This window comes from Branchiostoma belcheri, unplaced genomic scaffold (genome assembly GCF_001625305.1).
Source record: "Branchiostoma belcheri isolate BF01 breed outbred unplaced genomic scaffold, Haploidv18h27 scaffold25, whole genome shotgun sequence".
In the NCBI taxonomy this organism is placed as follows: domain Eukaryota; kingdom Metazoa; phylum Chordata; class Leptocardii; order Amphioxiformes; family Branchiostomatidae; genus Branchiostoma; species Branchiostoma belcheri.
In genome coordinates, this window is record NW_017803854.1 from 2,318,944 (window position 1) to 2,345,419 (window position 26,476).

The window sequence follows — 26,476 nt, forward strand, 5'->3', positions numbered from 1 at the left end:
ATATATATATATATATATATATATATATATATATATATATATATATATATATATATATATATATTTATATATTATATATATATATATATATATACTTTTCACGCGGTTCCATGTCACTTTTACATCGTTAAACTGTATCTTAAAAATTTAATTGTTGAATCACATCAGCCAAAATCTAAATATAAAGAAAATCCCTAGCCTTAGCTACCGACCCCCGACTCAAACACACCATTAAATTCCTATGGTCTTAAAATTCACGCCCCCGCCCCTATCTATAGCAGCCGATGCAGAATGTAGAATTTCAAGTGAAGTGTTTGGAGGCCGGGTTAGTGAGGAAAGAGGTGCACGAAATTTTTACCAGAAAAAAGTCCGTAGTAAATATGTAACGATGCCTTTTACTTTGTATTCATGACTAATTGACAAACGGCCAAATCATTAGCATAATGCATTGGTGCAGTTTAAAGTGTTTTATTACGTGTTAAGCACCATTCACTGATTTGAATGCAGTTCTAGTGAAAACACTTTTCAGCGTGTCCTGTTTAGACACCATGACTGTGTGTTAAATTTTCTTTTCATGACCTTCCTGGGAACAAGATCATGATTCATGCCCATGAAAATTGTGCTGGAGGGAACTCGTTCCCAGAGATGGCGCGACTGAGAAGGTGTGATGACATTTTGTCTCCCATATGAGTCTTGAATTAAAAAAAACACAATGTTAAGGTTTGTAACTTGCAATAAAGTTCTTGCTTTGTTCAACCATCTCGGTATTCTGTGTTGTTTTGACTCTACAGAGAACTATGCAAAGACACTATTATTTCTTTAAAGTGAAGCTTTATTAGGAACGCTTTCAACTTGTAAAAACAACTCGCGACAAAGAAAAACTACTGTTGCAAATGGGAAAATCTATTTATCAGCTCTAATCTCCAATATCCACTTTACTTTGTAACCTGGATACCAGGATTACGTCTTTCTAGCAACTAACGAGATTTTAAAGCCACGTCGCTCACTCACTTCACATATAGCAGACGTGCACTCGATCGCACAAGTACCCCGTTGTTGAACTATAAGCCCTTCTAATACTTTTGAGGACACGATATTTGTGATGCAGGGAGGTGGATTATTCTTCTTTGCAGTTGGCCTCGTGTTGAGTCGCCGCGCAGGTGAGTACAACCAATCGCTTCAAAAATAGTGTTCTTGCCGGGGCGTTTTCCCTGGTAACATTCCAATCTAAGGCCCCAGCGTCAACACCAAGTCTACAGGCAGTCAATCAGAAAATCACTATCAGGGAGTATTTATAAATGACGAAATGGCCTGAGGGCAAAATGTAATACCTGATTAAAATCAAATAGCTTGATAGCAATCTTTTAAAGCCAGACTCGAATAACTCTCTTCGAGTAATTCTATTGGTTTTGTGGTAACTTGTGCGACGAACTTTATCCAGTGCATTTATTTTTGCACAGAAAAGGCAGATCTTTGAATGAATTTTGCATATGTCATTAAATCCGAATAAGCCGTATGAAATATCTCTCTGACATCCCGGTACCTTATAATATACAAAATAAACCCAACAACTGGATATGGGTTTTTACGTGATCACGAAAAGACATTTTAGACACTACATTAATGCCTCTCACTTAAGTGATGAGACAGTGAAAGTGATCTCAACGAAGAGCTAATCTTCCACCGGTGGTGGAAGAGACGACAGACGTCTTGAGCCGTATATAGAAAGGTTTATTGTGCCGGGTAAATTCCACCAGCTCTTTTCGACGAGTACAGTCTTTTAATACTACCCGAGTCACACTGTAAGAAAATCGACCAGTGTTCTCTCATTCATCGCGCCATTTTAAGTGGTCGTCAAATGCTCGCCAGTCGCAAAGTTCAACTTGATAACGGAGATTGCTCGACTATCTGGCGATTTTAAATTTGTCAGCCTTCCAGCGATCAACAAATACGACAGAAACACTGTGTGACACCGGACCTAAGGACTGCGACCCTTTCCAGTAGCGTGCGTGTTTGGCCTCATTGACATCAGCCGGCGGAAGTCGATCACACCCCTTGGGTCACTGGACTACGCACGCTGAAATATCTGCCTCTGTTACAGACCTTATACCCAATTTGTTTCCTTTATTTTGTGTAACACAAATTTACTAAAGCTATTTCCTAAAAAAAAGGCAAGTGACAGCTAACGTGCCAAGGTTGTCCTTACCTAACTTTGTATTGATTTGCTTGTTTTGTTCATGTTTTTTTATACACAACAAACAAATCAATCGTGTGCTCCGGGACCCGTGTGGTTGCGTGTGTTGTCGGCCACCAACCCTTCTTCACTAACAACTACAGAGGGAAATCTGGATCAAGGTTAGGAATTCTTCTCACATGTATGCACAGGAGTGAGTGAGTGAGTGAGTGTATGAGTTAGTGAGTGAGTGAGTGAGTGAGTGAGTGAGTGAGTGAGTGAGTGAGTGAGTGAGTGAGTGTGAGTGTGAGTGTGAGTGTGAGTGTGAGTGTGAGAGAGTGAGTGAGTGAGTGAGTGAGTGGGTGAGTGTGAGTGAGTGAGTGAGTGAGTGAGTGAGTGAGTGAGTGAGTGAGTGAGTGAGTGAGCGAGCCCTACCTATGCTGACATATGCGAGTGCCCTTGTTATACAGGATGCCAGCAGAGGGTGGTGGTGCAGGGTTTGTCTGGCACCATATCCAGTCCCGGCTACCCGGCCATGTACCCACATAACTCTAACTGCGCGTGAGTACAGTATGCTTCTGTCAGACAAAAAAAAACTGTATTGACTCAAAGAAAAGTAAAACGACTTTCGTTAGGTCTTGCACCCCTATACTGACGAACAGAATTATAAAATTGATAGATTTGAATGAACTTACACGAATGACAAGTATATACGTAACTTGACATACATAGCATATGATTAACTGTTGATAAAACATCCTTTGGTGCAATTGCCGATTTCTACACAGTAAGGCTTATCTCCTCCTAGAATGTAATTGAATTCATTTATAGGGCGGAATGTAAGGGTATTAGATTCTTTTGTACACGTGAAAAGGAAGGTAAACATCTTTGAGTGATTATCGTCATATTGTAAACAACCAATATTCAAATTACGGACATATTGACTGCGTTTCCGATTGTTTCCGCCAGGTGGAAGATTATGGTGGATGAAGGCAAGCGGATCGTCATAGTCTTCATTGCGTTGGACATCGAGCTGAGTGCATGGGCAGAGTGTAGCCACGACTTCTTAGAGGTAAGGTAAATGTAGATAATGCCTCTCATGAAGTCATACTGTTTGTCAACTGAGGTCATGACAACCTAACCTAGTGCATAGTACTCAATACACAGCGAACTAGAACAGATCATGGCAATCCAGCCTAAACCAGGGCAAGATAATTAACGCTGATTAGCCAATATCTTAAACTCGAGTGGAGCGCCCTGTACTAGAGAGAAATGTTAATAAAAGGAGGAGTGGTACGATCTTTTTCTTTCTTGAGAAAGAAAAATTAAGTCGAAACCGGTCGAATTCCGTCTCAGCGCTGTCATTTTCCCAAATCTACGAATGGCGTAGATAATACCTGTATTTGCAGAATCATGCCCGACGGCTAATTATTTGTACAGAGTCAAAGAACGTAAGGTAATTTAAAAGCTATTGGATACATACAACTACTGTCTGATACTGCTAAAATATCTTCTAAATGGTGGGAAAATGGAACATTGTGGCAACTGTTTGAAATCATCTTTTTCTGTCAATAAATATAAAGCAAATGCGTCACGTGCTGTGGTATCGGGTTGACATCTTGAAAAGTTGGTAGTCACCTGTTATGTCAATCCTCCCACAATGCCAAGTAAATCTAAATATTAAAAAGTAAAATTAAAACTGAAAAGTTTGCCAACCATGTGCGTTTTTTTAATAGGTTCGTGATGGTGCCGACACCACTGCCGATTCCCTGGCCAAGGTTTGCGGTTACACACTCCCAGCCCCGATAACCAGCACAGGGAACAACGTATATATCAAATTTAGGTATGTCGCGTGTACTTTTAAATTAGCATATTTTTGTTTGTTGTTAAGTTTTATGTTAGCATGACATGTTTCATAAGGGTATAAATTCCATGGCCACCGATTCTCGCTCATCCACAATCATTCTCGTGCACTCTCGTCCATTCTTGTGAGGCCATGTTGATTTCATTTTATGGCTGACCTACGACGTAAGTGTCGTTATGAAATTTACAGCATACATGTGCTCATTTTGAAGCTGTTTCGTACAGTATGGTCGGAAACGCGCTCGGATGTCATCCATATAATCAAATCAACAGGGCCTAAAGTCTCTCGCTCTCTCGCGTGCATTCGTCAGGTCCGACGGCAGCGTTGGCGGCGCGGGTTTTGACCTGGAGTGGTCGGTGGAGTGCCTGCCGGACCTGTTCTCCTGCGACTACGCCGCCACCTGCATCAACCAGTCCCGGAAGTGCGACCTGGTCCAGGACTGCGACGACCTGGCGGACGAGGGAGAAGAGTGCTTGGCGCAGGGTCTGGGGCCCTACCCGGCCTTCAGCGCAGAAAATAATACTAGTACGTGTACATTGTTTTCATTTACGTAAAATTAAGTAAAGTAAGTAAATCCCCCCACTTATTGAGGTTAACAATTCTCCTCCCACTTTAAATACTTTAATAGTTAAGGAAGAAAAAATTATATTCCTGCCTTCGACAAACCGATTCTAAGTAATCATATAACCTCCTTTAGCTTTATTTCCTACCTTGACACCATCCCAGAAAATGTTTACGTCTTATTTCTACTTCACAGGGCTAGGGTGCCAAAGCGACGTCCAGAACATCACGGGCTCCGGCAACCTGAGTACTCCCAACTACCCTGACTTCTACATCGCCGGGATGGACTGTAGCTGGTCCCTGGCCGCGGCTCCTTTTTCGGACGGACGCTACCCCGTCCTCATGGCCAACTTCACGGGCGACTTCGGCGTCGCCTGCAGCTCAGGGAGCATTCAGGTAATGTTGTAGTCGTCCATGTGTCGTACAAAATTTATCTGTCTTGAGAAATACAATGTACATCTTTGTCGGCGATTGGATCTCCTCACATCATACTGATATTCCACTCTCACAGATAACAACCACTGACAGCAACGGACAGGTCGGGAGCACGACCAAGTGTGGGGAGCGGGGCGGACCGGTCGCGATCGGCGCGGAGGAGGGACAGACCATGACCCTGACCTTCTCCCCGAGCTCCCAGCCTATCGGACACGGCTACATGGTGGAGTGGAGCCTCTGTCCGCCTGATTCCCTGGCGTGTCCGGAGACCGGAGAGTGTTTCCCTCCGGACAGCGGAGTGATCACCTGCCCAATTATGCCTACAACACAGGCGATGGGTAAGTTTTGATCCTGCCATGTCACCGATCTTGTGCCCTTTGGAAAAGGCAGTTAACACGACTTTCCGCACTTCTTTCAGGTGAAAATGTCCCTCGGATAGGACTTTAAATGGAGGTCCCGTGTTTGGCGAGTCACAACTCACACATGTGTAGTCACCACATCTTTCGAAATAAATGTATAGTAAGGCCTTGCCCCGGTGTGCGATGGGTTGAAGCTGAAGAAATCCCTAAAGGTTCACTAGGAACAAGTAAGACGCACATTTATATATCAACCACAATGTAACGAATAAATGCTCGTATATGAGACATTGAATGGAACTTCAAATTCCATGCAACAATGGAATGCTATTCATCTCGTCTAATAATGAACTAATAATGAAACGTTATCATCATGTGACACCAGATTGTAAATAACTGATATATCCCCTGAATTACAGAATGTAATAATACTCTTCCTAAGAAAACACAATAGATTAGCTTTAGTATCATTACTAGCTCGTTAGAATTATATCTTAGTATTAGTTGATGTATGTACCATTGTTGTTTCTTTGCCATACATTGTACCAGCTACAGTTGTTGAGCAATAAAGTTGATTTGATTTGATTTGATTTGTGATCGTTCTTGCGTTGTTGCAGCGACAACTGCGGGAACCACGCTCCACAGAAGCTCTACCGTGGACAACTCGACAATGTACGCTGAAGGTAAGAAAAAATTTCACTCCGCGTTACGTATTTTGTGTATTCTTGTGTATTCTCTTTCCCTCTCTGGAGAAAGACTGGAGAAGAGAAACTGGAGACAAGATTTAAGAACCGACTTTCGTACTTTCTGTCCGCTCCAGGTCCAGACAACACCGTGTGTTACAGCTGCGAGGGAACGGACCGGCAATGCATGACGGGAAACGGAATAGGGGAAACTGCTACGGAGTGTCAGGACGGGGCATGCTGGGTAGGTTTAGAATTTGTAACTAGTAACTAGTCAGCTCGGTCCCAGCCTGTAGTCCCAGCCCTCCCACAGGTTGGATGTCCATAGAATAGAACGTTCCATTCGAACGCGTTTCGGTCGGGTGCGCTGCTTTCGAAACTTAGAATACCGGATTCGAATTTCGGAACTGATGTTGTTACAATTTTTTTCTTGCTCTTGGACACCAATTTTTCTCAACATTTCGCACAAATTCGCATTGAAATGTTTGTTTTGTCGGGTAGGTATGAAATACCACACGGTGGATTCTATCTTTCCCTCCAGGTGGAACGGATCGGAGAAGGGACAGAACGTGTGGTACAGGCGGAGCTGCCAGCCGTCCTGCACCGCCTACTGGGAGTACGAGATCTGCATGACAGCCGACGGGCAGGAGAAGGTAAGGCCCTGTACGTTGTATCCAGAACAGAGTCATACGCAGGCTCGGCTCTGGATAGTCCAGGCGTTTCCAGAACCATGCTTTATCCAGAACCATGCCCAGTCGCTCTTGCCCACGCGTATCCATGACCGTGCCAGGGGCGAATCTACGTTCTTAGACACTCGGACATTCATTCACCAACCTTATGATTAACCAAGTTATTCACGGATATCCGCCATCTTTTCTTACAGGTGTGCAAACTGTGCTGCACGGAGGACAGGTGCAACACTCACGTCCTGACGGGCCACAACGACCCTCGGGCCCCCGCCCTCAGTGGCAACAGCGGTGCCGAGGGGATCCTGGCGTCCCTCGGGCTTGTGTCTGTCCTTGCGCTGGCAGTGTGTGCGGATACTCTGTCACTTTTTTCACAAATATTTGTGCCTTCCCTAGAAACAAACGAAGGTTTAGCAGCCGATGTAGAGTTTAGAGTTTCAAGTGAAGTGTTTGGGTTAGTTGGAAAAGGTCGGGTTAGTTGGAAAAGAAATGTACAAAATTATGACCAGAAAAAAGGTCCATAGTAAATATGTAAAGTAAGTAAATTTTTACTTTGTATTCATGACTAATTGACAAACTGCCAAATCATTAGCATAAAGCATTTGTGCAGTTTTAAGTGTTTTTTCTTGATTTTCACTGATTTGAATGCAGTTCGAAAACACGTTTGAGCGTGTCCTTTTTAGAAACCACGACTGTGTGTTAATTTTTTTCATGATCTTCCTGGGAACAAGATCATGATTCATACCCATGAAAATCGTGCTGGAGGGAACTCGTTCCCAGAGATGGCGTGACTGAGGTGTGAAGACATTTTGTCTCCCACACGGGCCTTGAATTAAAAAAAACACAATGTTCTGTAACTCGAAAGTTCTTGTTTTGTTTCGTTTTAACCATCTTGGTATTTTGTGTTGTTTTGATTCTACAGAGAATTATGCAAAGACCCTATTATTTGTTTGCTTGTTTGTTTAATTTTGATCGTTTTTCCCAAGGTATTGTATACAGCACACTCGCCGTACACATCAAACAAATGAGTTTCAGTTCCATACGATTACCATTTTATTTGATTTAAAAGAGAGAATCACAAGATAAGAGTTGTTGTATACCCTCCTCCTACTGAAGCTACAGAAAAGGCAGGTCCACAATCTAAGAATATATCGGCTGTCGTTCACGGCAATACACGTTGAAATGAAAGGCTGTAAGGTACTAGGTAACTTGTTCGTTTTACAGCTTTATGTTTTGATGGTGGTATTTCGTCTAATGCCAGACCTACACACGGTACAAACGATATCATTTGTTGATGACACCAAATGTTATTGAGTACAGAGGGGTGACTATACTGACGTCATTGCCATTTTTTGGCCTGTGCTTTGGACAAACAAAATCGTGACTAAACTTTCTCTACGCTTGCTTACAAACTTTGTTCAGAGCTAGCCTTAATAGCATTGCATTCTCTAAGCCATTCATGGCAAGAAAAAACAAGAGATTTCAGACTTCCGGTAACCATTTGAGTATTCGTGACCTTCAAATTCACCCATTTCCTGTGCCTGGCCTTTTGACATGTCATTCTGCCTGTCAATCTTTCCTCACCCACTTGCTGTTAACCTACTCTATCCGGACAAACAGATACACAAACCCATATCGCTCAGCCACCAAACACAATACTTCCCAAAACCTTGCATCCTACACAGTCTTAATCCACACCCACAGTATAATCTTTTCGATAGTTATCCACACACCAGTGCGGTTACGATCAGAGCTAAGCAGCTCCTTCACCGCCTCCCACTTAGTAACCTGGGATTCCTTGGACTTCCCGCCGTCATACATCTCAAACGATTTCCCCTTCGATTTCACGGGCGTCACCCTGGACTTGTGCTTGTGCATCATCTCTCTCATCTGTCGCTCCACGGTAGGAAGTGCAGCCTCTGAACACGTCGCGGGGGATATGATGACGATCTCCAAGTTCGGCATCCGAGCAAAAGCTTCTCCCATGGACGACAGGCTCTCAGCGAGCTCGTTGTTGCTCAGAGCCATATCCTTCAGCCCTGTCAGCGCACCTACCTTCTCGGCTATCGTGGCTCCACCCACCGGTGTGAGAGAAGTGCTTTTAAGGTGTAGCTTCTCCAAGTCCTTGAGCGAAGAGAGTTTGTCCATCAGCTTGCCAATGCCAGCATCTCCGATGACGTTGCCGTTAAGATACAGCTCCTGGAGGCTGCCCAGTTCGTCCAGTCGGTCGATGACCTTCCCAGAGGCTTCGGCTGATGCCATACTGTAGGTGAGCCGTAGTTTCCTCAGGCGCGGCATGTAGGGAAACAGCAGGGCCAGAGCTGCGGCGTCGGTAGCCGACAGCTTCAGCTGGTCCAGTTCAAGTTCGGGCAAAGACCGATCGGCGACTTCGACCTCCGCGACGGTGTCGACCCCCGGCAGGTTGCCGAGCGCGCGGTGCATCGAAGAGAAGATCATGAACGCGTCCTCGCCGGACCGGTCGTCTTTGATCTTCTTGCTCGCAGCTTGCAGGTAGTAGGCGACGAAGTGGGTCAGGGTCTCGGGCAGGGGTGCAGGCAGATGGCCCCACGCCCCCTGGCGATCCTTCCAGTACTTGCACATCCACGGCCAGAAGAAGTCGTTGTGCAGAAGAAGCCTCACCATGGGATAAGAGCTGTAAGACTGCGTTAAGTTGGTCGACATACTCTTGTCTCCTAAGCATTCGTACACGTAGGCGATCCAACCTGTGGGGACAGGAAATCGGAGATTTCAGACTTTCGAGAAGTATTTTGGGTTTTGGGAATTTTCAAGTTCACAGAAAACCGGGGTGGTTTTTATTTTGCTTTCGAGAAGTGTAGAGGAGATTAACATGCATGATGCAATTTGATCATACCACTTCCTGAATTCCTCCACGTACCACCCACTTAATCGCACCGAGTCCGTGCTAGGTCACCTTCGGTCGTTTGTTTTCTATTTGCACGTTCACATCACTCAGTTTGAATCATTTTGGGATTCCCAGTGGATGCCATCCATATAATCAAATCAACACGGCCTAATTGTAATTTTGCCAGAGAGGCTTGCCCAACAATCGTATGTAAGGACCTCGGCAACAAATTATGCATACACCTTGTTCATATCCTGTCTGGCTGGGTGGGTGGAACAGCTCAGGCCCCAAGGGTACAGGCTAGATTGGTCTGCAAAGTTTCATCTATCGAGACGTAAACAATTCTGAGAACAAGTTGGGCAAGACTCGACTAAAGCTAGTGAGTAACAGCAATGGTTAAACATATTGCTCCATGAGAACTGAGGAAAGTTGCATTACAAGTTCTGAATGAAAGACATGCTTTAAATCTTACTCCTTCAAAGCCGCATATTTTACAGTGTTTGCGTTGTTTAATTAGATGTTGAAGTATCCTGATAATATGATAATGTTTGGTAAAATTGAGCTCTAAGTGGAGTAGTTTATCGAGGATATGATTAGAGTTACATATAATCTGCGACATGAAAGCATTGGACCTAGATGACTTTTTTTAAATTCTGACAGGTCAAAACTTTAGTTTTTAAGATTATACGTCATACGACTGCTTTCTCTGGGCACGTTTTAGCAAGAAGTTACATTGAACTTTTGAATATTCATTTACATTGTGGCTTTCGGAGAAATGTATCGTGGCTTTTTTCTGTTACATATTGAAGTAGATACAGCATTTGTCGTCATTTAAATGTACAGATAAGACAACATATTTACCGGAGTAAAGCACTACTACAACGCATATGGAAATAACCCTCAGAAAAGTAAATGCAATGTACAATCTGTGGATAATTGTGGTAAAGTTGTTGGTGAAAGGTTCTGGGTTAGAATCCCTAGAGGGCCCAATATTTTGCCAATGGGAAAAGCACTTAAACACCAGTTTACATTTTGGAATCAGGTAAAATGAGTACCTAGCTTTGTTAAGGACGTCCTCTAGGATACCACGCAAAGCGCAATTCCCGAGTTTTAGGATAGCCACACCTCAAGCAAGATCCCACTACACTTATTGAAAAGGGTGTGAGGTTCAAACCTTGTACCGTCCAGTCTCCCGTAGCTACATAGCTTTTACTCACTGTACAAAACTGATGTGTTCTGTCCAACGGTATGTTACCTGAGATGCGAAACAATGCCGCAGCTACTGCAGGCGTTTCTACATCTTATAAAATGACATACCTTCCTCTTTCTTTTGCCTCTGGAGCATCGCAGCCTTGACGCTGTTCAGCATGTCTTTACCCTGGGCGGCGCGTGCCAGAACTCGGCATACGTCCGGGTGCGTGTCGGAAACTCGCCGGCGTGTCGGTAGGGACCTGACGTCGGATCGAGGAAACAGGTACCGCCAGTCTCTGGAGAATTCAGTCGGATGGAAGTTGGTGTTAGCAGGCGAGACTCGCGATATGTGCGGTGGGATTTTATAGAGTACTACATTCTTCGTACGATATTCTTGCAAGTTGACGACATTTTTGGGTCGTTTACAATTCTACTAGCTTCTTGTGGAATAGGCTGTCTTAGCTGGTTCTCTCACAGCCAGCTTGAAACTTCTACCGCATCAAAATCGCATGACGAATTTAACATTGAAAAGGGACAAAATGTCGTTATGATCAAAGCAAAATTGATGTTACACCATGATACAACTACTACCAGATGCGACAGCAGTTGCCATTCAATGATAGAATGTTCGAGACTGGCCTTCCGCCACATGCAGACAAACTTACCCCTGCCTAAAGGCCTCTTCCGAAGAGTACCGAGCGTTTCCTAGGGCGGGGCACTGCGCGGCAGCTGTGCCATGGCCGTGAGCAGTCGCAGACGTACTGTTGTCTTGGTCAGCCACGCTTGCGAGCACGACCGAAACAACGGCCTGAAAGACGAGCAGCCGGACTCGCGATCTCACCGCCATGACGCGGGACCGAGTGTGCTCAGACTGTGACGGTATGCACGTATATACATATATATGTATATATATTTCTACTTCCGAACCGACAGACTAATCAGGCACCACGAAGTTTGTTCCCTGTTTGGTCATGGGATTGACGTTTATTCAGAAATCATTTTTTAATGACAGTTGTTTTATTGGTAAGGTTTTATTGGACTAGAATGGTGACATTTCCGAAGCAAATGCGAGATGTTTAGCCTAACAAACTACTGCTCCATTTATTCTTTCTCATGGACAAAAGCATTCATATATATGGTGGCCAGCCCCGGCCTCCAACTCTGTCCTGCAACTCAGTGCTACATAATGTAGCTGTAGCAGGGTATCTGCTACAGCTCCAGTTACCATGGTGACAGCCGTCTGGTTCAGGTCATTGACATTATTTTCTAGAAGAAGAAACAGAGCAAAAACAATGTTTCCTTCTGCTTAGACACGCTATAGGTAGAAATTAATTATGACAAGACGTCTCTAATTCCGTATATTTTTGTTCTTTGTTACAGTAGATGTTAAATGTTCAGAGTCATAAATAGTGAAGACAACAGAAAAGAATACCTCAATTCCTTTTCACCTTTTATCGTTGTCATGTTTATTAAATCGCATGAAACCCAATGCCTGTTAGGCCGCCATGACCCTTTTAATGTTTAAAAACATTTTACCAAAACCTACATGGTTTGGATACTTAATGATCAATACATCTCCATCTGATAAGATCAATATTATCCAACGTATGCACATGATATGTTAAAAAGGATACTGAAGACTTCACTTCATTGAAATACAAATAACTGCGTCTGCCTCCATGTTGGCGTCCCTATCTGCATAATGGTGTCCCGGCACATAAACGTTCTAAAGTCTGGTGTCCGCTGTCTCGGGCTCAGCATGCCTCCTCTGGAAGCACTGCCGCGCAGTAGACCTCATCCGTGCGGCCTCCGCCGTGCCCAGCTCCGCCACGAGACGCGCGAACCTCCCGCTGTCTCCTGCCTCCAGTAAACGGTACGGTTCTCCGAACTCCACGATTCTGCCGTCGTCAATTACCTAGCGTCAAAAACACAGAAATCACGACCAAAATCTAACATCAAGACCTACCCCTCCTACCAAGTTTCATGACAATTGATCAAAAGCTTAAGCTTCTTGAGTTATCTTGCTAAACTGCATACATACATATATACAGACAGACAGACAAACGCTACGAAAAATATTATTGACAAAGGTAATAGGACTGTAGGTTTCATGTGCTTGTACTTTGCCTACCATGATCCTGCCTGAGTCTATAACAGTGTTGAGTCGGTGAGCGATCGTCAGCACGGTACAGTGTTCAAATCGGGATCGGATCACCCGCTGGATCAGCTCATCGGTTCTGCAAGACAGGAAAATAAAACAGATCAGATCAGATGGTCTCGTAAGTCCAGCCTGGAATTCAGTCTGCTTTCAACGGTCGCCAAACGCCAAAGCGGTAGTGACGATATCACAGTTGGAAGCGAACTAAAGCTAAGAAGCGCCAAAAACAGTTACTCAAGCAACTGGATATGATTTTGAAATCATATCCAGTTGCTTGAGTAACTGTTTTTTGGCGTATCGTATTACCTGGATGTCTAACCTTCATCGACGTAAAGCTAAGAAGACTGGATTTTGCAGACTATAGCTAGTCTGACCATACCATCCGATGCTTCTTCGGGGGGCTTTTGCGAACAATGCGGTGACTGTACGACATGGTTGACAGCACGTGGGTGACGGAAGATTGACAGGCAAACTGACAAGAGGTCAAAAGGCCAGACACAGGAAGTGGGGTGAACTTGAAGGTCACGAAAACTCAACATACCAACTGGAATTCTGAATTCTGACATTTCTTGTTTTGTTTTTGGAATGCAACTTAATAAGATGCTGGTGTAACAAAACTCACTACGAAGCCCACATAGTTGTGATCGCTCAAACGGTACTGCACAGAGCTAACCCTAGAGACTGTTGTTCGAATGTATATGAAATGACTGACCTAGGGTCCACATTAGCAGTGGCCTCGTCAATGATCAGTATTTTTGTCTTCCGCAGCAGCGCTCTGGCCAGGCAAACCAACTGCCTTTGGCCCACGCTGAAGTTAGTCCCACATTCGGCCAATTCTGCTTCAAGTGCCATCGACAGCTCTCCGACAACATGCTTTAACTGGACCTGAGGTGGATAAAAGTAGAACACTTTCATTTGTGATTGTGTAGTCAACGACATGTTCTCGAACCCTCAAAACTTTTTAAAATGCAAAATAAAACATAAAAATGCAAATCTGATGGACATGTTGCTGCTGGTTGGACTGCTTGCTGCCGTGCTATCATTGGTCGAACCGCTAATTACGAAGTTATCATTGGCTGAACCGCTGCCAGGCGAAGCTATCATTGGCTGAACTTCCAATTGGTTTTCTTTTTAATGCCCACGATCATGATAATGATCATTCTGGCATACTCATTTTCAGCTGAGCAAAGTGAGGAAAGTCAAGGGCACAATGTTGGTGCTTGGTGGGATTCGAACCCGGCACCTCTTGGTTCTGAGCCGAATGCTCTGCCGTTACGCCACGCAACCCCACCTGTATTGTACGTAATAGACATTCAGGATCGGATTCTCACTTGCTCCAAAGCGGCCCACAGCTCCGAGTCTGTGTACTGGTCAAACGGGTCCAGGTTCTTCCTGAGACTCCCGGAGAACAGGACAGGGTCCTGCGGGATGACGCTGATCCGGCTCCGCAGGTCGGACAACCCGAGCGTCGAGATGTCAACACCGTCGATACTACAGGCAAAGAAAAGCGCACGTGGAACCGCAATGTTTCCTAAATGTATAAGTAGATTCGTGGTACGTACATAGCACATAGCACTGTGTGACAATATCTGAAAATATCTTTCCGTGTATGCGTGTGTTTGTCTGTCTGTCTGTCTGTCTGCCTGAAGTCTCCGAATTCTTGTTAACATTGCAACAATAATATGATATGATAATCAGTACGAAAATAGTGCAAAGAGTCACATTTTGTAGATGAACAGCAAAGCTTACATTCAATAAATGTGAAAAGCGACCCCTTACTTGATGAATTCTTGGCAACGCCTCTGGGCAGAGGCAATGCGACCAGCGACCATGTGCGTTTCAATATTTTCTTGTTCCGGCGTGCAGAACTGAACGAGCTCGAGGAAAACAGATGTGAAGAAGACTTTCTAACCTTATTCCTCCTTTCATCTCAGCCATCCTCAGCAGCATATGCATTAGCGAGCTCTTCCCTGCTCCAGTCCTGCCAACGATCCCGACCTTAGTTAACATAAGAAATGGCATATGACATCATTTTCTATTTGCCCTTGAGCATCTACAGATGTGTTGAATATGCATACGAAAAAAGCAGGTAAATGTTTACGATATGTATCAACGGAAACCTTCTCTTGAGCGGCAATCGTTTCGTTGAGTTCCTTCAAAACGTCAGGCCCGTCCTTGGAGTACGAAAACGAGGCGTTGTGTAGTGCGATGGAGCCGTGCTGAGGCCAGCCGGCCGGCGGGTGGACCTTCGTTTCCGGTTCTACTTCCGGGTCAAGTCTGGTGTACTCCAGAACCCTTTCCGCTGAGGTCATCTGGCAGGGTCGAAAGATTGACACGGCATAAACATGGAATAACAGCATGTGACGTATTAAACACGCATGTTGCCATTTTTCAGATAATAAGTCAATACAGATAAAACGTGCATACAGGGACATATCAAGAATCATAATATTGGTATTGCTCTCGACTCATGGCCAAAACAGAATAATAACATTACTATTTTCAAACCAATCCCCTTATGAAATGGCCTTTCCTTCTGTATTAAGTTTTTATTAGAGATGCCACGTCGATGATCAATACGCTTTTTTTGTCCTGCAATGTCCCGAGTTAAAAATGCCTCCTTTCCTGTGGCGTCGCCAAAAAACGAGCGTTATCTCACCATGGTCTCCACTTCCGTACTGAGCCTCACGGTCCACTGGAAGAACACAGTCACGACAATGGCGTATGACACAGTCAGACCAACCAGCCCTCCGTCTAAACCTGGGAAATTGTTTACATTTAGTATAGACGTCGTTATCATGGACACATTCACTTGAACACCGTCACTTAACAGAGATGGTAGACGATATAAACTCCCTGGCACGTTTGATTAATTGCTGACGTCACGTATACGTAAAGTCTCGTGTGAATAAGGTCACGCATCTGTTAATTGTAACTCTCGCGAGATTACGTTCGGAAGTGATTGGTCGTTCATTATCCTGATGAAGACGACAGTGGTCGTTGAAAATTTGACCTCTGTGTAACCCTTGTTTTGGAATAAAGTTTATAACATTTTCACTAAGACGACAACCTCTACAACCTCTGCCCTTACAGTTGTGGACAATTATGGCTCTGGTGAAGATGACAGTCAACGAAACGTTGGGTCTTGTTTAAGAAGTTGTTGTGAATAAAGAATTTTGCTATTAATTCATTCCTGTAAAGTATACGTAAGGCTTAAAGACTGATGTCCACACTCACTGTTAGCTGCAAGCACACTACAGAACGTCACAGACGTTATAAAGGCCGCCGTCAGCAGGTCCAGCCGGATCGCCAGCCATCGCGTGGTACAGAGGTACAGGAACCAGGCTTCCGAATGCTGATCCTAAAGAAAAGTACGTAGTCTTTATGATTTGGTATGTTTAAAACATCAAGCTCACGAACATCCATGTCTACACACCAAGCATATACTGAATTGCTGCTTCTTCACTTTTGGGTACGAGTACATAATGTAATCCAGCACCTTAGGGTGCCTGCTACAGCACCACTTACCATGATGACAATGTTACTGAATCAGGTCAGTGACCTCGTTTTTGGAGAAGAAGAAACAGAGCAAAAACAATATGTTCTCTTTCTGCAAAGGTAAACATAATTTCCAAAAGTCTGAAGTTTTTGTGTCAAAACTGCGAATGGTCCCTACCTGGTGAGCGTCGAATTCCCGTAGCACAATGTTGTCGGCGGCGAGAGCTCGGATGGTCGTCAGTCCTTGTAGAGTAGCGGAGAGATGGGAGAACACTGGGCTCCGGGCTGCAATCGTAGGTTAACGACATGTTGAAGATGTGAAGAAAATGTATGATTTGGATTTCTTTCGGTGGATTCCCCACGACCGTAGATAAAATCTTATAACTTTAGCAGTATTAGTAGGATCCTACAAATCTATATTGTGTGTTTTGGTTACTGCGTGGACACTTTCGTCGTAGGTCATTGCACGATTTTGCTGTCAGAAAAAAATCAAGCAGGCTGCGACAAAACCAACCACTGAATATCTGAGTGCTAGTCATAAGCTGAGATTTACCAGTTTAATGCATGGTCTATGGTATCCCGGGGTCTGAACCCGTGACCTCTCTAATGCAAAGCTAACACTCTAAACATTAGGCCATTGCAGTGGCATTAGGCCACCTTACTTGTGGCTTCCAGCCTCTTGACGTCCCTGGACGTTGCTAAGAAGTACTGCCGCAGGTAGAGGAAGATGAGAAGTAGGGGCACGACAGGAATGAAGACCCAGGGGTTGACCACGCCAGCTAGTAAAACGACTCCAACGGTCAGCAGCGTGTACTAGGAGGGACGGTGATAAAATATAGAAAGGAAAACGGATGCAATTGAATAACAAAATTCCTTAATCACAACAACTTGTTTAACAAGAACTGACGTTTCTGTTACAGCACCAGTTACCATGGTAACAGACGCCTGGTCCAGGTCACTGATCTTATTTGTTTGGAACGAAAGAAGAAGAAGAAGAAACAAAGTTTGGGACATCACTTATTGCGTATCCCTTTGAAGATTGCGCAGAAATTAATCGATGAAACTTCTGATACAATAAAAAGTTTTCCAACCATTGCAAAACGCGAGTAGTCCTTTCTGAAATATACTTACTTGCACAAACTCCACAAACTGCCACGGTAACTGCTCATCCAGCTGCCCCATGTCCTTCGAAAACCGGTTCAGGATGCGACCTGTGAAGTAAAGTTTCAAAATTCAGAATTTTTTCAATCACATCGCGAATTCATTACGACATTCACATTAAAATAAATGGAAAACCGGAAATTGTATTTGAAAATCAATTTTCACTGCCCTTAAATCTATTTGGGTTCCTTGAAGTAATTTTCTATCAGCTCACCGACTGGATTTGTGTCGAAGAAGAGAATCGGTGTCCTGATGATGGCGTGAAACATGCTGTTGTGCAGGTTGTGAGACGCCATGATGCAGTTGTAGAACATGAAGAGCGTGCGCACAGTACTCAGCACCACGACTGCAACGGTAACTCCAGTAAACACGTACAGGTAAAAACTGCTGTCCACCACTGTCGGTGGGATTGTCTCTTTCTCAGATATGTTCTGAGCGCTGGAATGGTTTGTTCTCGTGTTTAGATATTCCTCTTCTTTTGCCGCCCTGAGTAAGAAACAAAGATGATACTATATAATACAGTTTCAACTTAGATAATTGACCACCTAGGATAGCAAGAAATTTCGAAATCTCCAAAAACTATAATAATTAAGGCAAACACCAAATGTTGTCCCATGAATTTCCTATTTCGGCATAAATCTTACCAATGTGCAAGCCACCAATCCGTAAACACGTAGGAGCCCTGGAAAATAAAGATTGACAAAAAGCAAGATTTGAAATTAAACATTTTCAAAGCTTGGCAAGTCTTGTTGCACGATCTGATAATCTATCAGGTTGTTTCTTCACAGTTTGTATTTCATTGCCCATTGCTACAGATAGATATGCCGAGAATTTGCCTTTTTATATTCTTGTTGATACGTTCATCTTCCAATCAGTGAGTTAACGTTTATCTTTGACACATCGGCAGACTTACGAGGAAAGAGAATAAGACCGTTGTTTGGATTACTGTACACTACTTTGTCGTTGCGCACCTGATACACGACGTTCAGTACCAAGGACAGCAGCAGGCCAAACTTCCCGAACCCTGCCGTCAGATAGTCCCAGTACACCCGGAGTGACACGCTGCCTTCAAACCGATCCTCGTCCGGTTCCTCTGGGACTGAGTCTTCGGTTGGCTGTTAAAATTGATCAACCGTATATTTTAATGGATAGAAATGCATAACAGTTAATGAGTTTATCCAATTTAATTTCAGTGGCAATACAAAAAAGACATTTACTGCCATTTCTTAGCACCTTTTGTTATTGCTTCATACTTGAACCGTTTGAAATAGCCACAAAATTCTACGAGGAGCCCTTAATTTTTTGGACCCTGAATAAGTAGCTAGAACCAGCCTGCAATATGACAATCAGATGTCTGGTCCAGGTCATTGACTTTTCTTATCTGGAGAAGATGAAGAAGAAACAGAGCAATAAAATAATGTTTTCCTTCTGCAAAGGTACAAATAATCAAGGTAAACACGTCAGAGAACCTCGTCATCTATGGTATCCACGGCCTCGACCACACCTCTTCTGATCGAGCTTTGTCTTCGAACGAGCCGTTTGGACGGGAGCACTGGGTTCCCGTCCTCTTTCTTCGTGTGAATCAGGTCGGAAAAGACGAACCCTTGTTCAACTAGTTCTGGGTAAGTACCAACAGCAAGCTGTCTGCCCTGTGGTTGAAACATACATGTGAAACATGTCTTACAATTGTGTTTCATGTGTTTGTCAAGAAGGATAAATTCTCTATGTTGAAAAAGGCCAGAAGACGACATTCCAACTTGAAATTCATTTTTTAACAAAAAGCAAGGACAAAACAATACCTCGTTCATGATTAGAATCTGATCAGAGTTGACGAGATACTGCAGATGATGAGTCACCAGAATTCTCACTTTCTTCTTCAACATTCCCTGTATACATCTGGAAGGATGTACATGTAGATACGCATTATTGGGGAAATTTTAAGGACTTTCAAGCAAAACACAAGAAATTGGACTTACCCAAATGTTCGACTGTGCAACTCTACCAACACAGATGAAGTTTGAACATTGTACGTGTGTTTGTTTGTTTGTTTGTTTGTTTGTTTGTTTTTTACCTCTCAAAAATGTGCCTTCCCACTTTGGCATCCACTGCACTGAGTGGATCATCCAGAACGTAGATATCAGCATCTCGGTACACAGCTCTGCGAAAAATATATAGACACTGCTGTATTAGAAGACTGTTTGACTGGGCACAGTGGAATAGTTTTGAATGTCTGATCTTTGAGCTGAGTTTGCGAGTAGGTTTGTCCTAAGAATGACAGCATTGGGGTGGGAGGATTGACAGGCAGAATGACGGGAGGTAAAAAGAATCAGGCTCAGGAAATGGAGTTAACATGAGAGTAGGTTGACAGCACATGGGCGGAGAAGATTGTCAGGCAGAATGGCAGCATGTAAAAAGATGTTTGTGTTGTCTTGCGTGAGAGGGAAAATAGATATTCAAAATCAGTGACAAATTTACAATAATGATTAGAAGAAGGTGCTTTAAAGAAAAACTCTGTTTGCGGAGGCTTTTGATAACCTCATCGTTTAGTAAATCATGAGTAAGTACCGTGCTAGATTGATCCTCGCCTTTTGTCCTCCACTCAGAGTGATGCCGCGGTCACCAACAAGCGTCAGGTCTGAGTTTGGAAAAACTTCCAGATCCTGGGACATATCCAAGTATTCACGTCATTATACAAAACATTTAAAGGTTCAAAACACCACCTGCATATAGGCAGGTTAGCGCCGGTAAAACTGGAGCTGTGCAGGTAGTTCTGATGTCTACCTGCAACCTAACTTGCACTGGTCCATGTACTTGGATTTTATGTGGGTGAATGCAGATTTTTATTTGCTACATTGACTATTACCACAATAATAGGCCTTTAGAATATTTTTGTCCACTTCTTTGAAAATGAATACAATATATCATCTCCCAGGAACGAACAAAATACCTTGCTTAGTCCACAACAGTCGATGACTTTCCAGTACTTGAGGTGGTCATAAGGGTGGCCGAAGACGATGTTCTGCCTGACGGTACCAGAGAACACCCAGGCCTGCTGAGAGGCGTACGACACTCTCCCGTCAACTTTGACCTCCCCGGACGACGCCGGCAACTCTCCCAGTATCACACTTAGAAGAGACGACTATGATGCAAGGAGTATCATGTCCAGATATAACATGGTAAAACTTTCGTCTATAAACGTAAGCGTAGTTGTTCAACAAAGCCTTGTACCAAGTACGCAATTATAAGATACCGAGACCCCAGATGCAATACTTCTCTCTTATTGGTTACCACGTACACTCTCGCACAGCTCACGTCCCCATAGTTTACGAGAAAATACGAAACTTTGACCAAAACAATCATCATACCTTTCCAGACCCCACGGACCCGACAACAGTAAACAGCTGTCCATCCTTGACCCTGAAGTTCACGTTCTTCAAGGTTTGCACTTCTTTGGACTGCAAAAGAAAGAAAGACATGTTTCTTTCATCACTCTGACATCGGTGGCACAACGAAAATGATTCAATGGACATCATATAGACGTTCACAATATCCAAATTATGCTTAAGCATTTCATGGCCAGATCTGTACATTTACCGTTGACTTTGTGATGTATTGTTCTATTGTTGCTGTTTTTGTGTGGAAGGGCAACCTGTAAAGGTGCGTGTGCACCTGTTTTGCCCTCCCTTTCATTCATTCCCTTTCGATAAATTCAAATATGCAAACAAATAAACATTCAACCAATCAGGCGGAAAAAATACAATTTAATATGTTGATTAGAGCAAATCAAAGAATGTTGTGAGTACCTCATCCCATTTGGCCGAGAGGTTAGACACCACGACTGAAGGACTGATGTCCAATGATGAAATTTTGTAGTTTTTATCTTCAGCATCATCTGACGTTGCCTTTCCTGAAAACTTAGGTGGATGGACCGGATCCTTTCCGTCATGTGCGTCGGTAGTAAATGCCTTGTTCAAGAAACCTTCCGCGTTCTTTGCTTCCTTTCTGATAATATTGTCTGAAGTAGGGTGTACATCTTGATTCTTTTCCGGTGTGTCTGATATAGCCAGTTGACTCACTTCATCCAACAAGAGAAAGTCCTGTCGAAGAAACGCGAAGAAAACACGTTGTAGCGCATGAGTAGTAGCAGTAAACTGGTTAATTGAATACTAGTAGTGGTCTACACATGATGCCACTGTCGCAGAGGAAACAAGCTGCCAGGGGGACCAAAATCTAATCAAAGTTGAGGTCCCATTAAGGCCAGGCCAGGCTACCAAATATCGATATAATCCATCTAACCCTTCTTGACTTATCGTGCTTACACACAGACACACACATAAACACATAAACACACATACACACACACATACACACAAACACACACACACACACACGAACGCTACTTAGCGAAAGTAATAAATGTGCCCGTCCCTGGGGCGTTGCCAATAAAAAGCGCGGTACCTGTATCCTGTGGATGGCGACAGGAACTGCACTGCTAGGGGGACGAACGTGAGGAGTAATAAATGCCCCCGCCCCTGGGGCGTTGCCAATAAAGAGTACCAGTACCTGTATCTGTATCCTGTGGATGGCGATCAGCACCTCGGACAGGAACTGCACCACTAGGGGGACGAACTTGAGGAGTAAAACGTCACCGCCCTGGGGCGTTGCCAATAAAGAGCGTCGGTACATACCTGTATCCTGTGGATGGCGATCAGCACCTCGGACAGGAACTGCACCACTAGGGGGACAAACTTGAGGAGTAATAAATGTCACCGCCCCTGGGGCGTTGCCAATAAAGTGTACCAGTACCTGTATCCTGTGGATGGCGATCAGCACCTCGGACAGGAACTGCACTGCTAGGGGGACAAACTTGAGGAGTAATAAATGCCCCCGCCCCTGGGGCGTTGCCAATAAAGTGTACCAGTACCTGTATCCTGTGGATGGCGATCAGCACCTCGGACAGGAACTGCACCGCTAGGGGGACGAACTTGAGGAGTAATAAATGTCACCGCCCTTGGGCGTTGCCAATAAAGAGCGCTGTATACCTGTATCCTGTGGATGGCGATCAGCACCTCGGACAGAAACTGCACCGCTAGGGGGACGAACTTGAGGAGTAAAAACGTCACCGCCCCTGGGGCGTTGCCAATAAAGATCGCCAAACGGTACCTGTATCCTGCGGATGGCGATCAGCACCTCGGACAGGAACTGCATCGCTAGGGGGACGAACTTGAGGCGTTATAAATATCACCGCCCCTGAGGCGTTGCCAGAAAACGCGAAACGGTACCTGTATCCTGCGGATGGCAATCAGCACCTCGGACAGGAACTGCACCGCTAGGGGGACGAACTTGAGCAGCGTGAACTGCAGCACGTTGTACAGGGCGATCGCCGTGAAGACTTTGGAGGGGGTGACGGTGTTTCCCAGCAACGTGTACGTCACGAAGGCCAGCAGAGAGATGACGCGGACGGAGATGTAAGAAAAGGCCAAGTTCAACCCTTGGGACGTGACGGCTTTGGCTATTTTCTGTACCTCCCGTCTACAATAAACACAGAAAACAGATGGGCATTACGTACAATGAAGGTTAGACATTCAGGTAACGATGAGGTACCAAGACTACATTTTCTTTACTCAACAGTTAATATAATTTGTTGTTAATTTTCCATTTTGCTTTTAGACATTGATATGCAAATTCAGTTCCATTATTATTTATATCATTTGTCATATCTATTTCGTATGTTTTATGTAATGTATTAGTTTGTTCCGTTTCTTTTATCATTACCCTTTGCTTGTACTCAATTTACCTTTTATTATGTTTTGTTATGTATGTATGACACAGGGAGCTTTGAACAGCGCCAAAATGGCGATATGCTAACCTGTATAAATAAATAAAAATGAAAAAATGAAATGTATGCACGACAAGTGGCAAAGCATGCATATTTGTATCAGCATCGGTGGTTCAGTGGTAGAATTCTCGCCTGCCACGCGGGAGGCCCGGGTTCGATTCCCGGCCGATGCAAAAGTACTTTTGTGTGTGTATGTGTGCACGTGTGTAATTTTAGTTCGACTGGTAGGCAAGAAATCCTGCCATCACTGGTTGGAGTCCTTCTATCCCAGACCTTCCTAGGAACAGGTATCATTTTACACTCTCCACCATGTGTAAAATCGTACCTTACTTCTGTTGTGCACGTAAAAGGCGGTAGAAGGGAGTGGGGAGGGAAGGGCTCTGCCTTCCAATACTGCACCCTAGACACAGTGGCTTGATTGGCTAAAAAAGGATATGGGACCTTTACCTTCTACGCGTACGTAGTATACACAAGTAGAAAAGGCAAACCAAACCTACCTTCGCTGTTTCTTGACCAGTGTGCCGAACGGTTCCTCCCAAGTGTACATTTTGATGACCCTCATCGCTGAGATGATCTCGCTCATGGTCCGCACCCTCTCGTCCGTGCGATGAGCCGTTTGCGACCTATCACGACAAGGAGATACTGGTCAATTATGAACTTAGAACCATCACATTGTGACGTCGACCTATCACAGCAAGGAAATTTGTCAACGGTGCAGTAGGAGTGTAGGACCGTAATATCCCATAGCAATCAAAATGGTCAATCAAAACGCAGGCTATCTTACAAACACATTGGTTGAATAGCTAACTTACTTTTGTAAATGTCATAGACAAGCGATTCCAACTCAGGGACCAAACATACAATAGATCTGTTTACTTTGAAATTTTGTATCGTTACAGGCACAGAATAAATAGTTTTCTTACCTTTACCTTTTAGCACATGTTTTTGTCAAAAAAATCCGTATGTTCATGTGTAGTGTAACTTGTATTTGTGACATTTCAAGAAATGGCTGTACCTGAACTTGCTGAAGAGTTTCCCCATAGCCGATTGAACGGGAAACAGAAAGAGCATGAACCCTAGGCCGGCAAGGCATGATGGTCCCAGCTCTCCCCAAAGTATAGCGCTGATGACAATGGCTTGTACCGGTCCGATCCAAAGGTAGTGAATAAATTGGAAACCCTATCGCACCAAAAACATCAAACATACATCAATGATTTCATCAGGTTGATGAATGACTGAATAGTGAAGTTCTTTATTCACACCCCCTTGTTTAACAAGAACCGACGTTTTGATGACCGCCTTTACGTTATATTCATCGGGGAATTAGATATCATGATTACTTTACGTTTGGAACTACATTGTTAGCAGTAACACCTAGCTTTCGTGCACAGTGAACCGGTATTCACTAGAATCGGTGCAATGGTTGTGAATGAAGAAATTCGATATTCATTCATCAAACAGTTTATTCAGCTTTGTCGGCGGTTTAATAGATAGTTATACGTCAGTGGACAGGGGTTACTGTTAACACCAGGGGGTGTTTTATTAAAACTCAATCAAATCATACAATTTTAATTATTTTTGAGAAATAGTCACGAACTCACGAGGTCGAATCTGTTGACGTCATTGGACATGAGATTGACGATCTGACCAGTCGTGGTCTTGAGCAGAGCCGCGTTACTGAGTCGCAATGCCTGGTGGGAAAGTAAAGTAAACCGTCGTCATGTTTTTTCACAGATACAGGCGCGCACATAGACACACACGCAGACAGACCAAAAACAATGCCTACATTTTCATGTTGGTAGCTATCTCCATGTAACATTGGGAAAGGAAATACATAGAGTTTACGTACCTTCATATGGAGATGGACTAGCTCGACAATTAAACTACTGCTCTGTTTATTCTTACTCAAATACAATTCATATATATATATAGTGACCAGCCTCAACAACTCTGTCCTGCTACATAATGATAATGTGACAGGGTGTCTGCCACAGCACCAGTTACCATGGTGACAGACTTGAAGTCCAGGTCAGTGACATTTTTTGTTTGCATTAGAAGGGAGGAAAAAGAGCAAAAACAATGTTCTTCTTCTGCGAAGGTAAACATGATGCACAACCTTTTTGTATATGATCGAGCAGCAGGCGACCCTCTTTCTCCAGCCCCACCGCGTAGTCGAGAAGTAGATCTGATGATGCAGCATGCCGCTGAGCAGGGCGCATGCGCTGATGCCGAACGCGCACAGGTAGGCTTGCGTCAGCGTCACGTGACTTCCGGGAGAGAAGTACAGGATGAGACGGCTCATGAGCAGGGGTTGGGCGACCTTCATGGTCTCCTGTGACAAGACTTAATGTAAATATGACAGGGATATCTAGAATGTTAACGGCCGATATTGCCATTATTACGTTTGGTCATTGATTGCTATAGTTAGCACGTACAAACAGATACAGAAACCCACAGCACAGTCACCCAAAATAGTACAACGCTTCCATATCAAGAAGAAGAACTAGAAATAAATGAAGACAACAGTTGTAAAGCAAACATATGGTCTAGACTAACAAACTGCTGGTGTATATGGTGCCCCTGCTGAGCCCCTAAAAACTCTGTCCTACCACTTGCTACATAATGTGACCCAACACCACAAGGTGTCTGCTACAGCACCAGTAGCATGATGATAGACGTCCGGTACAGTTTGGAGAAGAAGAAACAAAAGCAAAATGTTTTACTTCTGCGAGGGTAAACAAAAATACTAATTGTACCTCAATGACCAGGGGTATGCCGAGGAGAATCCACCCCTTTCCGTAACACCTCCCCAGAGCTCGAAGTAGACGAGGTTTACTGTAGTCAGATTTCTCCACATTCCACGCCCTATATAATAAACGTGACAGTAGTGTTCTGTGTTAAGCGATACAACCGTCAGAGATTGTGCTCATCAAAGCTGGTCCACAAGCAAATATCTTAGGGTCACGATTCTAGTCTCTGTCGACAGAGACTCGGGATGCTAAAGTACC

At 44.0% G+C, this 26,476-nt stretch overlaps 3 protein-coding genes and 1 non-coding gene across 4 annotated transcripts in view; 2 read left to right on the plus strand and 2 right to left on the minus strand.

Annotated features, from left to right (window-relative positions):
- The first annotated feature begins 3,152 nt into the window (after positions 1–3,152).
- On the plus strand, positions 3,153–7,355 carry LOC109471405 (cubilin-like). The gene is made up of 10 exons (XM_019770691.1): positions 3,153–3,245; positions 3,910–4,016; positions 4,348–4,562; positions 4,801–4,994; positions 5,110–5,371; positions 6,007–6,072; positions 6,210–6,331; positions 6,639–6,725; positions 6,956–7,166; positions 7,351–7,355. The coding sequence occupies exons 1-10, from the start codon at positions 3,153–3,155 to the stop codon at positions 7,353–7,355; spliced, it is 1,362 nt and encodes a 453-aa protein (XP_019626250.1).
- Positions 7,356–8,310: 955 nt separating this feature from the next.
- LOC109471406 lies at positions 8,311–11,659 on the minus strand. The gene is made up of 3 exons (XM_019770692.1): positions 11,478–11,659; positions 10,939–11,108; positions 8,311–9,481 (listed from the first exon to the last, which is right to left on the minus strand). The coding sequence occupies exons 1-3, from the start codon at positions 11,657–11,659 to the stop codon at positions 8,436–8,438; spliced, it is 1,398 nt and encodes a 465-aa protein (XP_019626251.1). The 3' UTR covers positions 8,311–8,435.
- A 604-nt stretch (positions 11,660–12,263) lies between these two features.
- Positions 12,264–26,476, minus strand: part of LOC109471407 (multidrug resistance-associated protein 4-like) — a 17,529-nt gene continuing 3,316 nt past the window's right edge. Inside the window, exons 3-30 of the mRNA XM_019770693.1 lie at positions 26,225–26,333; positions 25,585–25,800; positions 25,070–25,159; positions 24,484–24,647; positions 23,966–24,091; positions 22,912–23,161; positions 22,554–22,613; positions 22,193–22,282; positions 21,433–21,726; positions 20,995–21,084; positions 20,577–20,768; positions 20,195–20,289; positions 19,724–19,787; positions 19,099–19,278; positions 18,586–18,744; positions 18,274–18,311; positions 17,844–18,115; positions 17,600–17,679; positions 17,131–17,281; positions 16,647–16,753; positions 16,208–16,331; positions 15,630–15,730; positions 15,091–15,282; positions 14,883–14,968; positions 14,302–14,461; positions 13,683–13,855; positions 12,944–13,049; positions 12,264–12,727 (exon numbers count right to left, since the gene is read on the minus strand). Coding sequence (XP_019626252.1) covers positions 12,539–12,727; positions 12,944–13,049; positions 13,683–13,855; positions 14,302–14,461; positions 14,883–14,968; positions 15,091–15,282; positions 15,630–15,730; positions 16,208–16,331; positions 16,647–16,753; positions 17,131–17,281; positions 17,600–17,679; positions 17,844–18,115; positions 18,274–18,311; positions 18,586–18,744; positions 19,099–19,278; positions 19,724–19,787; positions 20,195–20,289; positions 20,577–20,768; positions 20,995–21,084; positions 21,433–21,726; positions 22,193–22,282; positions 22,554–22,613; positions 22,912–23,161; positions 23,966–24,091; positions 24,484–24,647; positions 25,070–25,159; positions 25,585–25,800; positions 26,225–26,333 — 3,958 coding nt within the window. The 3' untranslated portion in view covers positions 12,264–12,538. The remainder of the gene's footprint in view (positions 12,728–12,943; positions 13,050–13,682; positions 13,856–14,301; positions 14,462–14,882; positions 14,969–15,090; positions 15,283–15,629; positions 15,731–16,207; positions 16,332–16,646; positions 16,754–17,130; positions 17,282–17,599; positions 17,680–17,843; positions 18,116–18,273; positions 18,312–18,585; positions 18,745–19,098; positions 19,279–19,723; positions 19,788–20,194; positions 20,290–20,576; positions 20,769–20,994; positions 21,085–21,432; positions 21,727–22,192; positions 22,283–22,553; positions 22,614–22,911; positions 23,162–23,965; positions 24,092–24,483; positions 24,648–25,069; positions 25,160–25,584; positions 25,801–26,224; positions 26,334–26,476) is intronic.
- On the plus strand, positions 23,571–23,641 carry Trnag-gcc. Its single transcript has one exon. It is a non-coding gene; the product is annotated as a tRNA-Gly (tRNA).

What these genes read in the sequence shown, in the direction of transcription:
- LOC109471405 (XM_019770691.1), top strand. Translation starts at nt 3,153, where the DNA reads ATGGTGGATGAAGGCAAGCGGATCGTCATAGTCTTCATTGCGTTGGAC. An exon ending in GTAGCCACGACTTCTTAGAG is followed by an intron (nt 3,246 to 3,909) that starts GTAAGGTAAATG and finishes TTTTTTTAATAG; the next exon opens with GTTCGTGATGGTGCCGACAC. An exon ending in CTCGACAATGTACGCTGAAG is followed by an intron (nt 6,073 to 6,209) that starts GTAAGAAAAAAT and finishes TGTCCGCTCCAG; the next exon opens with GTCCAGACAACACCGTGTGT.
- LOC109471406 (XM_019770692.1), bottom strand. Translation starts at nt 11,659, where the DNA reads ATGGCGGTGAGATCGCGAGTCCGGCTGCTCGTCTTTCAGGCCGTTGTT. An exon ending in GAAGAGGCCTTTAGGCAGGG is followed by an intron (nt 11,109 to 11,477) that starts GTAAGTTTGTCT and finishes TGAATTCTCCAG; the next exon opens with AGACTGGCGGTACCTGTTTC. An exon ending in GAGGCAAAAGAAAGAGGAAG is followed by an intron (nt 9,482 to 10,938) that starts GTATGTCATTTT and finishes CTGTCCCCACAG; the next exon opens with GTTGGATCGCCTACGTGTAC.